Source organism: Trichomycterus rosablanca, chromosome 22, assembly GCF_030014385.1.
Source record: "Trichomycterus rosablanca isolate fTriRos1 chromosome 22, fTriRos1.hap1, whole genome shotgun sequence".
NCBI lineage: Eukaryota > Metazoa > Chordata > Actinopteri > Siluriformes > Trichomycteridae > Trichomycterus > Trichomycterus rosablanca.
In genome coordinates this window covers 3,438,190-3,452,635 of record NC_086009.1, presented here as the reverse complement: position 1 = coordinate 3,452,635, position 14,446 = coordinate 3,438,190, and the positions used below count along the sequence as shown (strand labels likewise).

The 14,446-nt window shown below is 39.2% G+C and overlaps 1 protein-coding gene across 1 annotated transcript; it reads right to left on the bottom strand.

Annotated features, from left to right (window-relative positions):
• Positions 1-2,018: 2,018 nt before the first annotated feature.
• On the bottom strand, positions 2,019-12,737 carry gosr2 (golgi SNAP receptor complex member 2). The gene is made up of 6 exons (XM_063019033.1): positions 12,628-12,737; positions 9,641-9,705; positions 7,608-7,716; positions 5,958-6,090; positions 5,181-5,321; positions 2,019-4,714 (listed from the first exon to the last, which is right to left on the bottom strand). The coding sequence occupies exons 1-6, from the start codon at positions 12,654-12,656 to the stop codon at positions 4,553-4,555; spliced, it is 639 nt and encodes a 212-aa protein (XP_062875103.1). The 5' UTR covers positions 12,657-12,737; the 3' UTR covers positions 2,019-4,552.
• Between the last annotated feature and the right edge of the window lie 1,709 nt (positions 12,738-14,446).

The window sequence follows — 14,446 nt, the reverse complement described above, 5'->3', positions numbered from 1 at the left end:
TTATTGGCTGCTCAGCTAAAATGATCTCAAATGCCTTGAAGTGAAAACCAAAACCTGAAAGACACAGAAGGAAGCGTGGAACTACTGTTCAAATGGATCGAAGAATAGCCAAAATGGCAAATACTCAGCCAATGATCACCTCCAGAAAGAATTAGGAACATCTGAAGTTACCAGTGAGTACAGAAGATGATTAAGTGAAGCCAGTTTACCAGCAAGAACTCCTTGCAAAGTCCCGTTGTTAAGAAAAAGACGTGTCCTGAATGGGTTAACATTTGCCAAGAACACATTGACTGGTCCAAAGTGAAACGGCTCAACATTTTGTGGACTGGTGAAAGCAAAATTGTTCTTTTTGGGTCTAGTGGCTGTAGACAGTATGTCAGACGACCATCGAGCACTGAATTCAAGCCAAAGTTCACTGTGAAGACAGTAAAGCATGGTGGTACAAAATGATGATATGGGATGTTTCTCATACCATGGTGTTACGCCTATTTATCGCATACGAGGGATCATGGATCAGTTTAAATATATCAGAATACTTGAGATCATCATGTTGCCCTATGTCGAAGAAGAAATGTCCTTAAAATGGGTGTTTCAACATGATAATGACCCAAAACATCTTGGTTACAGACAAACAAGACTGAGGTAATAGACAATCCCCTGACTTCAATCTCATAGAGAACTTGTGTTCTGATAACTGAAGCGCGTTTTTTTGAGGCAAAACCCAAAATTGCAGAAGAACTGTGGAATGTAGTCTAATCATCCTGGACTGGAATACCTGTTCAGAGGTGCCAGAAGTTGATCGACTCCATGCAACACAGATCTCAGAAACAATTGTTTTGCCACTAAATATTAGTTCAGTAATTTAAAGTAAAGTAAAACCTCAAACATTTTTTCATGTTATAGATAATTTTTTTGAGTTTTTAATGAAAAATGCTGGCACTGCTATTTTTTTGAACAACCTAATATTCATTTTTCTTAACTTTCTGTAAAGGATGAACACAAACTGGCAAAATTTTGTTAATGTTTTGATTTAGAATTGAAAGTGTAGTATTTTCAGTACATTTGCATTTATGGAAATAAAAGTTATTATAATGATTTTGTGCTTTATTCACTTTTTTAAAATCACTGCTATTTTTTTGAACACTACTGTATGTTAGATGGGATCTCTAAACTTCATAGACTGTGTAGTTTGATGTCCAGGTGGGTCACTAGCTGCGAGTGTGAAGGCCTGGTGATTTGACATCTCTCCCACATTAACTTGTTAAATGTAAGCTAAATATGGGCTAATCAAAATCCACCTGATACTTATCAGATGTATTTATACTAACTGCTTCTTCCTTCAGGGTTGGGTGGGTGGATGTATGCAGCACCAGCCAGAAATGCTACAAGGCAGGAATATACTTTAGATAACAACAAGCACATTTTGTTACACCAAGGGGTCATTTGGAACATTTAGTCCATCTTCTGGATGTTTATGGAACTGCTAAACTAAGAGATGTAAAGGAAACTTAGACAGACGTGTGAACAGTGTGAAAATCCTCACAGTTAACAAAGGTGAGAATTAAACCCAATTCATAAGGCGTTCTTACCATCCTTATCACCAAACTCTGTACAGTTGGAGCCAGATACTTTAGGAATGCACTACCACTCTCAAGACCCAAATGTTTACTCAAGTGTTTCCTCCACCATACATGATCCCAGTACGCCACCTACCTGTGTGTGAGATGATGTACAGAGACCTTGAGTCTGTAAAAGTATTAATATTATACAGTACATCATCAGTGCTTGACATTAGACATGATAAGCATGAGATTGGGTTTTGCTGCTAATACACCTGCCTAAGTGAATTTGCCTGCCAAAGTACCACTTCTTGGTATAATCTACCCCTGGAGATCCATCTTGAGCTTCAATAGAATTCATCAACTCCAACTAGTCATTTAAGAACCAATGACTCCGAGACTCCATGTAGCTGTACAACATTAAATCACAAACCACAATGTAATGAAAATACCTTCATAGTCAATCTGTAGCCATTTTATTGATTAGGCCTGGTTTAGAAATCATAAATTAAACAGAATTGGTCTAACTATTAATATTAATAACAAATAATGTCACATTTAGTTCATAGTAGTCTATTTCTCCGATCTGTACCACGATATCTGACAGGAATTAATAAAGCAAACGTCTGTGGTGATCATCGCTGTGTTGTAAACTTTACAATGTAAAGTATTACAATAACCTATTTTTGCTTCAAAGAAACTAAATCTAATGCAACATAACAAAGTTAACTTGAATTTGACATCATGCTGTTGAAATTTGTTTATTCAGTATGTTTGCTAAAGCTAATCTACAAATTCTGCTTGGTGAAATAACCCTGGCTATATTTATTAAAGTGTTTTGAGTGGAAAGTAAAGACTGGAACGTTTTGTGTTACTGTGTTTTAAATAAATTAAGACTGGAACTATTTTAGTTATGCCGAACAAAGCAATGTTATGCTAGTTTCATCCACCAAGTGGCACGGTTTAACCGCCTGATAGCAAAAGCAGTTCTCATTTCTTTTCATTTTCTACCTATACTAAACAAAACTGTCCATATATTATTGGCTGCTTAGATCACCAACATGTAGGAGAATGAAATAGATCTTTGTTTAGATGAAAACATGATTTAAATATGTACGTGGAGATGTATACTCTTCAAACTCTTTAAAAGAGAGAGAATGGAGAGTTAGCTTGAGGTAAAATTTAAAACGTAAAAATTTTCTAAATACAGAAAATGTTCTCTGAACCTTCACATAAATTCCAACAAATAATAATGCATTATAAAACTGGTGACCATTTTCACTTCTGAATGACAAAGGTTCTGTTCAGTTTGGTCGTTTCTTCTGCTTCACGACAGCCGACTTACCCACTCAGACAAAACAGACAAAATAAGCTCTTACTAAAATAAAAAATCTAAAAAAGCAAACTTACTATTCTCTAGAACATTTCTAATTACATTGCAGTTCATATAAAGAAACAGTTTGCTGAAAAAAGGAATGTATGCTGCCCAAAGTATGTGGTCATCTGACCATGACCATTGGTTGGACATTAGGTGGACCTCAACTCTACTGACAACCTTTGGGATGAGTTGGAATTAAGGTCATGAGCCAGTATTTCCCATCCAAAATCAGTATCTAACCTTTAAATGCTCGTTTGATTGAAAAGCCATTGTTGAAAAGGCTGTGAAAGGGAATAGAGAGTGGTTTAGGGGCTTATTGTGTGGGTTTTAGTCATATAGTTATTACACATTTAATCAAGTACACCTTCTAGATAAAAGCACTTCATAGTATTGTAAATTGTAGAGAGCTAACAACAGCCGGAAACAAATTCCTTGTGTGTGTAAACATACTTGGCGAATAAAGCTGATTCTGATTCTGATTCAGGTATATCATTACTTTGCTAAGGGGAAGTTGTAGCTTAGTGGTTAAAGTCCTGGACTAGTAATTAAAAGGTAGCTGGTTCAAGACCCTTTACCCTCAATTGCTTAGACAGTATACTGTCACAACTGTACATCGCTTTGGATAAAAGCATCTGCTAAATCCCGAAAATGTAAATACTCCAAATAGCGCTTCATTGATGGCCTCTTTCCACTGATAGAGAGCAGGCTGACACATTTTACACAAAAAAGATACCATCAGTAACTGTTTACCTACTAGGTGTATCTCTTCTTTATTTATTAGTTGACACACCTAATCAAATGGTTTATGCATGTCAGTACATGCTAGTCTATTTAATCATTATTTATCGATTAAGTTCATGTTCTGTTTGTCTCAGACAGATCAGAGGTATAAACTGGGTTCATCACTGTGCCATTTACCCCCTAATATAATCAGCAGCACAGAGAGAACAATTTTTTTTTTGGGGGGCTCTGGTTATATGATGGAACTTTGTGGCAGGCATGTGTTTACATCATGTCTAGACCTCACATTTTATGTTTGCCCAGAACCTTGACTTACCCTTAAACAGAACTCACCGATATACACTTCATAAATCAATGCAAGTGGATATCCTACCACAAGCTTGCATTCTAATTTAAAACCATGGCTATTAGTATTGGAAAGCACCATCTTTGCATCTATAGCAGTCTCAACTTATTACCAAACCAAAATCATGTTGTTTTGAATCTGTGTTTGTGCACAAAGGCATGTTTAAAATGAAAGTTTTACACCTGTTTGTAATGGAGGGCGCTCTGGTTGTGCAGAGCGCTGTGCTAGTATTCAGTCAGGCATCTAAACAGACATGATAGACTATGTCTTATGGGGGGGGGGGTTAGTCCAGATACAAGGTGCTGGTCCAGATACAAGGCCAGATACAAATAAGGATCGAGTCAGGTAGGGCTTCTGATGATGAGAAAAAAGACAGCAGCATTAACAGTCTAATACTGTTAACATAAAATTACACCAGGTGTATATAGTACATTACATCAGGTATAAATATATATATGCACCTGGATGTAATATATATATATTGATATTGATGTAATACATAATGAGGTCCATTTATGGCAGAAGGGTTCAGCTTAAGTATTTGACAACCAGCAACATAACAATGCAGGTGACCAACATGCCGCCAATCATGATGAATTTATCTTGTGTTGCTCGTTTCTCGATCAGACGCATTACTGTGTTGGACAGCCCCAACATGTTTGCCACATCCAGCATCTTCTTATGAGTACCCTGAACAAAAGAAAAAAATATGTCAGTAGATGAAGCACTCTAGGGTATAGTTTGGGAAAGTGATCTGGACTAATCAGAGGCAAACTGTCATATAGTATAAATATTTGTTTTAGTTATTTGAGAATTATAAAATATATATAATCTTTTTCTCCATTATTTATGGCTAATGTGCTAGGTTTTTGGAATTAAACTGTTCAATTCGGGTCTTGCTACAGCATATCTCTTGGGTTAAAGTCAGGACTTTGACTGGGTCCCTTAAAACATTTTTGTAAATTACATTAATTTGCTTTGCATTTTTAATTGTTGCCCTGCTATAGAACTTTAGTACATCACAATCTTACAAAGCTTACATTCTTTTCTGTCCCTGTACGTTCTTGGACCCCTGAATGCCCAGTGACTGTATGTGAACGGATAAAACACAGGCTCAATGTACTGAATAGTTCTTTCTCGTCTTGGTCTAACATACCTTAAGTGTGCCTCTCTGGTCGCGGAGGCCATTGAGGACGCTGGAGCCGGAGCCAAGCAGGTCGTCCATGCCTCTGTGTGCATTGTGCAGGCTGGAGTTGAACTGAAGCGTGTCGTCGATTGGAATCGAGGTGTCTGCTTCCTGATTATAAATTAACAAACCATGCAGGACAATAAAGAAGAAAAGAATATTAACATTTAATGAACACTTGTAAGGGTTTCGCTGAACTTTCTGTGTGTACGTGGATCTTCCTGAGGTTAGTCTGGTGTCCTACTACCAATAAAAAACCTTGCAAAGGGGGGATTGGCTGCTCCAAGTTGCCCCTGAGTATTGAGTAACTGAGTGATACTTTGTGATGGATCCAGTGTTCGCAGATACTGATCCACCCAGAGCCTGATTATGGTAAAGTGATTACTAAAATTAAATGGGTGAGTGAGACTAAATCAAAACCCTTTAAAAAACCAATATGTTTTACCATTCATTTGGCCTTAAAACATTTCAAATCAGCTTTTTTTCATTATCTTAGTTCGGTTTTACAGGAATTGCCGGTCCACTGAGGTAGCAGTTTTGATAGCTTCCCTGATCATCATGCTTTTGTCTCTGCCTAGATCAGTCTTTCGCTCCAAACAGACTGAATTACACAGTGCTTGTGGTGCCATACACGCCTATATACTGAGTGCAAAATTTCTGACTGTGGACTTTAAAACCTTCTGAGAAAAATCCGGACACCTGACGCAGGTTACTGTGGTATTTGTGTGTGTGTATTTGTGTACTGACGTTGGTGGTGAAAGTGCGGCTCAGCAGCTCCTCCCTCTCTCTCTCTTGAGCCTCACGTGCGTAGCGCCTGTGCTGGAAGTTCCTCAGGGCCGACTGCAAATGCTGCACGTCATACTTCAGCTGGTCCACGCGCCTGCGGCGACACCCAGCAAAAACAACAGAGTTATGCGCATCGTCCGAGAAATCTGGCAACCTGTCTCACATTCTCACAGCTATTTGTACAGAGGTTATCTAGCCTTCTCAGTTTAGACTGCACTGTGATGTGCATGAGTGGAACTATGACTTGTTTCAGGTGTGTATGTTGCCACATATTATGCCTGGGGTCTGTTTCTGGAGTGTTGTAATCCTGCAATAGCAATAACATGACTACATGCAACATGCTTCAGGGCACAGATGTGCATTTCTTTTTGTGTCACATGCAGGCACTGAAGCAGCGTTGCATGTATCTACAATGAGGTGTTTCTATAATAAAATACTGCACAACAAGCTCTGTTTGATGATCCACAGGATGACTCGATAAACTGATTCCTTACACATGAACAATATGCAGCATTTATATACAGATAAAAATTTATATTACACTACATAATTAGTGTTCCATAAATACATCACGGTACATACGGTTGTTACTACAGTGGATTTAAAGTAGAGTAGATCGGTGTGTGACTCGGTACAAGATACTGATCCTTGTATGAAGCCACCTCGTGCAGATGAAAAGAAGTGGTTGGCTACTTCTACTAACTAATATTACACTATGTAATTAGTCTTTCAAATAAACGCATCACTACGGTTGTTACTACAGTGGATTTATTCAGTATTCAGTGTTATTATTCATCAATTATTTTCTCTTTCGGTACCAGGATGTATGTCGCCACAGCGGATCTGTCCTGGTCTGCATACCTGACTTGGCACAGTTTTAATGTTGGCTGTCTGTCATGAGGCAACCCTCTTATTTTTTTCTGGGATTGGGATCAGCACTGAGAGTGCACTGACAAGGCTGGGCTGGGCTCACAATTACAAAAGATGCTTGGTGGTACGTGAACCTGTTCCTTTTGGGATGGGGTGCCAGTTCCAAGCCTGGACTGATTAATTGCAGATAGGTAAGATAAATAGGAGGGTTGTGTCAGGAAGGTCATCCAGCATCAAAACTGTGCCAGATCCTGTGATGAAGGATCTGATGTTGCTACCTCTTACATTTACATTTTACATTTTCAGCATTTAGCAGACGCTTTTATTCAAAGCGACTTACACAATGAGCTGAACACAATGAGCAATTGAGGGTTAAGGGCCTTGCTCAGGGACCCAACAGTGGCAACTTGGTGGTGGCGGGGCTTGAACCGGCAACTTTGTGTTTACTAGTCCAGTACCTTAACCACTGAGCTATCACTGGCCCGTCTTACAGGAGAGGCTTAAAGAAAATATCATCATCATCATCATCATCATTACCACCTTCACTTTTATTTTATGATGGGCTAAGAACCGCCAACGATATGATGAACAATAATAGTTTCCACCTTTCAAATATTAATGTCAGGAAGCTCTGTGAAGGACAGATCAAACATATTGCAGCCTTTTGGACTAAAATATGTAATTCAGGATCAGGTCCGGCAGTATGGCTTGGGTGGTTAAGCATCAGAGAACACAACTTACATCTTGGCGTTCTGACGGCGGTTGGGCGGCTCTTTGCCTGACAGAATTTCCAGTCGTTCCAGCTGACTGAAGACCTGCTCGATTCTGGCCTGCAACTCATTTTCTACCACTGTAAAAGATATAAAAGATGTAGCAACATGATGTTATTTACAATACAAACATTCGTCTGAAACGCGCAGCCCGGTCATACAGTGTCTCCCTCCGATAGTCTGAGTCTGATTAGGCATCAGGATGTGTGCTGTTTCCTGGGAGAGGCTCTGAAGCTGGTGGGAAACATCATCGGGACTTACAGATAGCTCACTTCTACACGCATGCACTGAGCCTGTCCAGCGCCGTTCCCATTAAGAGACTCCTCACATGTCTACACATCATGCATCCTTCTAGCCTATGACATCATCACATGATGTCACTAGCATGTGCAGGCGACGGCCTGGCTGAGACGTTTATCTGCCCAAACCCAAACCAATACAGCCCTCTTATCCTTTTCCTAGCCTTTCGTTACCCACACCCCCCGAAACATCCTCTTTACTTCTCCGTTCAGCCTCTCCCTGTCCTTCCTGCCAGGGCAACAAGCTGGCTCTGGACACACGGCTCCACCTCCACGCCCCACTCAGATCAAGTCCTAAGCTGAGCTGAATATAACCGCTCAAGGTTGCACAGTATGGACACGTTTCTAATAGGGATGTCCCGATCACGTTTTTTTGTTCCCGATACCGATCCCGATTATTAATTTTGATCCCGATCCGATACCGAGTCTCAAACTGATACTTGTATTTTCTAGATATTGTCTAGATAAGAACTGGATAATACTGTTCACACAGTGCACACTTCAAGTTCATAACAGTTATTCAAATTAATCCAGTGTATATGTTTAACAACTAAATAGCTCTGCAGTGCTGATGGGAAAAATGCTGCATCCAAGCTATTGGCTTAATGTTTTGTATTTTCAAAATCAATCAAAATGGGTGAGATAATTACAGTTTTACTTTAAACTTTACATTCGAAGGAAAAAAATCTGTTTAATGCAGTGATACACTAAAAATCAACAGAAATCTGTGTAGCAGCTTAACTTGAATATAAGAAAAAAAGTTACTTAAAAGCATTACAGTAAAACCTGAATACCAAAATAAAATGGAAACGCTCTTTTGTTATGAAGGAAAGCCAGTTTTTAAAGTGCTTGTATTGTGACAGTGGTTTGATGGACGTTTCTATGCGAAGTGAGTGTTTTGACCCTTTGGGGCTTCCATAGTGCATGGAATAGCGTGCTTGACTCTTTAATAAAGTGTTATGCTCCCAATGTGAATATACTGTGTATTTATTTCTTTATTAAGCGAGCGCATCACTACGTTGTTTTGTAAACCGGTGTGATCCTTGACTCACACACCATATAAACAGTAAAATTCTACAGTAATGAACGCAGCTCTGCTCCCACCGCCTCGTGAAACGCTCGCAGTGCAGACATTACACTTCACTGTTGGACTTGTTTCACTTTCCAATTTAAACTATTTCCACACAGCGGACATGCTGACGTAAAACAAAAGATCGGGATTAGGATCGGGTTTAGTAAAGCCGATTCCGATCAGTTAAAAAATGCCTTGATCGGCCCCGATCCCGATCTTTGAGATCGGATCGGGACATCCCTAGTTTCTAATATACTCATATATTATATAATGATAATACAATATACTGAGAGACTGAGAGAGAGAGCTTATAGTCCGGATTTAGCGCCATCTCCTTTAGACCCCTTCTGAGTTCTGAGACTTCATTTAACACACGCCACAATAAACAGTTTATTATAAACAGTCCATCAGTATAAAGTGAAGTTACAGTATATTTGCAGAATGTACAAAAATACGTAATTCAGCCAAACGTCTGCATAAAACAGTAAAGAACATTTTGTTCATCCTACACTGCCCAACCCAAGCATGACTAAAAACAGAAACTACACTCACCACACACCATCCTCACTCTCCTCATGGAAACTGGATTTGTTTAAAGGGCTCATATGCATACGAGCATCAGAAAGTACTTACAATGTACTGATTGTGGCTCAGTTTTTTCCAATCTGCCCATCTGGGACTGGATCTCCTGAATCTGCCTGATAACAACAAAGAGACAAAATAAGTGAATACAGAATATAATTAGCACATTTTTTCAGCACTATACATGTCAGATAGCTAACAGTTGTCTGATTATAGCGGATAGCTAACTGGAGTCTGAATATTGCTAAAATGTGTCTGATCATAGCTAACAGAAGTCTGATTAAAGCTAATAGAAGTCTAATTAAAGCTAACAAGTCTGATTATAGCTAATAGCTGTCTGATCATAGCTAACAAGAGTCTGGTTAAAGCTAATAGAAGAATCAGAATCACTTTATTTCGCCAGGTATGTTACACATACGAGGAATTTGCTTTGGTGATACACACAGTAATACACACAATAGTACAAACAATACACATAATAGTACAGATAATTACACGTGTATGACATGTAACATAAAACATATTTAACAGACCCGACAGCACACGGACTGTTAACCAGTATTTACCAACATTTACCCAACAGAACAACTGTGGTTAAGAAGTGTTACAGCTCTGGGGAAAAAGCTGTTAGCGTGTCTGAAGGATGGGCCCTGCTCTGAGTCTGGTTCCTCTCAAGGTTTCTTCCTGTAATTTTCAGGGAGTTTTTCCTTGCCACAGTCGCCCTTGGCTTGCTCAACAGGGGTTTTTGTATCTGTTGGTCCTGGATTTTGTAAAGTTGCTTTGAGACAACGTCTATTGTAAAAAGCGCTATATAAATAAAGTTGACTTGACTTGAGTCTGAATGTGTTTGTTTTAATTGCCCTGAGTCTTCTGCCAGATGGAAGTGTTTGAAAAAGGTGATGTCCAGGATGAGAGGGGTCTGCTGTAATTTTGCCGGCACGCTTCAGCACTCTGCTGTTGTAGATGTCCTGAAGCGTTGGCAGACTACATCCAATGATCCTCTCCGCTGTCCTGATTATACGCTGGAGTTTGGCTCGTTCATGTGACGTGGAGGAACCAAACCAGATGGTGATGGATGATGTGAGGATGGACTCTATTACTGCTGTGTAGAACTGGATTAGCAGACTCTGGGGCAGGTTGAATTTCCTCAGCTGTTTTAGGAAGAACATTCTCTGCTGAGCCCTCTTGGCGATGGAGAGCGTGTTCTTTTCCCCACTTTAGGTTCCTGGATAAGGTGGTGCCCAGGAACCTAAGTGACTCCACCACTAAGACCATAGAGCCATTAATTGTGAGGGGAGGTAAGGAGGGGGGGGTTGCGCCTGAAATCCACCACCATCTCTACAGTCTTTTGTGTGTTGATCAGCAGGTGGTTGTCGCTGCACCAGGAGACCAACTGCTCGACTTCCTTTCTGTAGGCAGACTCGTCACCATCGGTTATGAGGCCAACCTAATAAGTGTCTGATCATAGCTAAAGGGTGATTATAGCTAAAAGGTGTCTGATTATAGCTAAAAGATGTTTGATAATAGCTAACAGGAGTCTGATTATAGCTAAAAGGTGTCTGAGCATAGCTAAATGTTGTCTGATCATAGCTAAAAGGTGTCTGAGCATAGCTAAATGTCTAATTATAGCTAAAAGGTGTCTGATAATAGCTAACAGGAGTCTGATTATAGCTAAAAGGTGTCTGAGCATAGCTAAATGTTGTCTGATCATAGCTAAAAGGTGTCTGAGCATAGCTAAATGTTGTCTGATCATAGCTAAAAGGTGTCTGAGCATAGCTAAATGTTGTCTGATCATAGCTAAAAGGTGTCTGAGCATAGCTAAATGTTGTCTGATCATAGCTAATGTGAGTTTAATTAAAGCTAATATGTGTAATCATAGCTAAAACGAGTCTGATAATAGTTGGGTGTCTAAACATCGCTAATAAATGTGTGATTATTATTAACAGGTGTCTGATTATATCTAATGTGTCCAAATATCACTTAAACAGAAGAGTCTGATTATAGCTAAATGGTGTCAAAACATTGCTAATAACTGTGTGATTATTGCTAACAGTTGTCTGATTATCACTAACAGTTGTCTGATTATAGCTAAAGGGATTATAGTTAATTATAGTTAACAGGTGTCTAAACATTGCTAATAAGTGTGTGATTATTACTAATAGTTGTTTGGTTGTAGCAAATGTGTCCAAATATGGCTAATAGGTGTCTCATCACAGGCAACACAAAACTGATCATAGCTAATGTGTGTCTGATTAAACGGAGGTGTCTGATTATTGCTAGGTGTCGAAACATCGCTAATAAGTGTGTGATTATTACTAACAGTTGTCTGATTATAGATAACATGAGTTGAATTAAAACTAATGGAAGTCTAATCATAGCTAAAGAGTGATTATTGCTAAAAGGGGTGACCATAGGTAACAAGTCTGATTGTAGCTAATATGTGTCTGATTAAACGTAAGTGTCTGATTATAGCTGGGTGTAAACATCGCTAACAAATGTGTGATTGTTATTAATAGTTGTCTGGTCGTAGCTAATGTGTCCAAATATCGCTAATACGTGTCTCATCATAGACAACACAAGTCTGATTATAGCCAAGACGAGTCTAATTAAAACTAATAGGTGTCTGATCATAGCTAATATGAGTTTAATTAAAGCTAATAAATGTGTGATTATTGCTAATAGGTGACTGATCGTAGCTAATGAGTCCAAACATCGATAATACGTGTCTCATCTCAAGTCTGATCATAGCTAATGTGTGTCTGATAAAACGGAAGAGTCTGATTATAGCTAGCAGGTGTCTAAACATCGCCAATACGTGTGTGATTATTACTAATAGTTGTTTGGTCGTACAAGGTGATATCATAGGCAACACAAATCTGATTATAGCTAATATGTGTCTGATTAAACGGAAGTGTCTGATTATGCTTAATCAGAGTCGCTAGAAGCTGATAGTAAATTAAGAATACTCGGTTATAACCAGCTAACCAGCTGTTACTAACCACTGAAACAATCAATCCCGAATCTGTTCTTGTACTTACTTATTAGTCTGGTGATAAATCGTATCCATCTTCTGTTATGATGTAAGATGATTTATGATTTAAGACACTAAACTAACAGCAGCGGCGCTGTAACGACACAGTAAATAAAACTGATGTTTTTCTTTCACTTTAACTCGAACACGTCACCACTTCCTGTACACAAACACAACACCCGGAAGTCGCTTCGCCCCTAATAAACGATATTTATTTAACTTTCTACATATAACGATGTCTTTATAATACACACATTTAAAACAGTAAAACAAACATGATTGCTGAATATCTGAAACTAAAATTGTATATGTGTGTATATTTATACTGCGTGCTGCCTCATTCGCATTATTTGGTTCGACTTACTACTGAGTCATGTGACTGCCAGGATTTGAAATGCATTATGGGATATGTAGTTTGTTTGCTTGTATAATGCACCATTTGTAGTTTATTGTACAAATATATATACAGTATACACCGAACCACAAGTTAATCCAGTTTCTTCAAAGTTACTCACGCCTCTTAATGTTTGCAGTGCAGTGGTCATTTTAAGTAGTTACTTTAAAAGTCTTTAGAATAAACAAACATCTTTAAATGAAAATGTTTGATGTAGTGTATATTTATATATTTATTTATTTATTAGGATTTTAACGTGATGTTTTACATTTGACGTTCAGTGTCAAACACCATCACAGGCAATTTTCTATCTTTAATTCACCTTCCTTACACGTCTTTTGGAAACCCACACAGACACAAGGAGAACTGGTGTTGAATAAATACAGCAATGTGCATAACCAGTTTGCTCCCAGATGGCTTAGAACTAACAAGCTTTATTAAAATAGAATGATTATACGTCTCTTGGCCCTAGAGCTAGCTGGGGACACTTAATGAACAAGCTAATGGTAATAATTGAGTTCTTTTTTTGTTTTATTAGGATTTTAACGTCATGTTTTACACTTTTGGTTACATTCATGACAGGAACAGCAGCTGCTCATTACACAAGGTTCATCAGTTCACAAGGTTATATCGAACACAGTCATGGACAATTTAGTGTCTCCAATTTCCCTCACTTGCATGTCTTTGGACTGTGGGAGGAAACCCACACAGGCACAGGGAGAACATGCAAACTGGACACAGAAAGGACCCGGACCACCCCACCTGGGGATCGAACCCAGGACCTTCTTGCTGTGAGGCGACAGTGATACCCACTTAGCCACCGTGCCGCCTCATAATAGAGTTCTGGTCAGTGATAGACTCTTGACTTGTGATTCTCTGGGCATCCAAAAGAGGTGAAGTCAAACAGCAGTTGGAGAGGTGACAATGATTAGCATGTAGATCTGGACTCCTGAAGGAACAAATACAATGCATGTTTGCAAAAGCAAATTTGATTCTCTTTGTTAATCACTTTGTGCAGCATGCTGGTGCAATTGGATGTGTAGGTGCTGTAAAGGACCATTGAACTAAGGCTTTGGTTTGAACCTTTCTTCCAGTCACCTTCCGCATGTCTGTTTTACCACTGCTTTATTCTATTCATGGTCACAGTGGGTCCGATTCACTGGGCAAAAGGCAGGAAACGACAGGGCAAACACACATACACACACATATACCTAGGGAGACTTCGGTATCTCCAGTTGCCTCCATGAATGCATTTCTTTGGTCTGTGGGAGGTACCAGAGCACCCAGACACAGGGAGAACATGCAAACTTCACACAGAAAGGACCCTGACCACTCTACCTGGGAATCAAACCCAGGACCTTCTTGCTGTGAGGCGACAGTGCTACCCACCGAGCAAATGTGCCGCCACTTCTTTTTTTTAGAACTGGCTTCA

Coding starts and splice junctions, on each gene's coding strand:
- gosr2 (XM_063019033.1), bottom strand. CDS start 12,656: ATGGATACGATTTATCACCAGACTAATAA. Junction 7,717..9,640: donor TGAGCCACAATCAGTACATT/GTAAGTACTTTC, acceptor TATCTTTTACAG/TGGTAGAAAATGAGTTGCAG. Junction 6,091..7,607: donor CGCCGTCAGAACGCCAAGAT/GTAAGTTGTGTT, acceptor GTGTCGCCGCAG/GCGCGTGGACCAGCTGAAGT.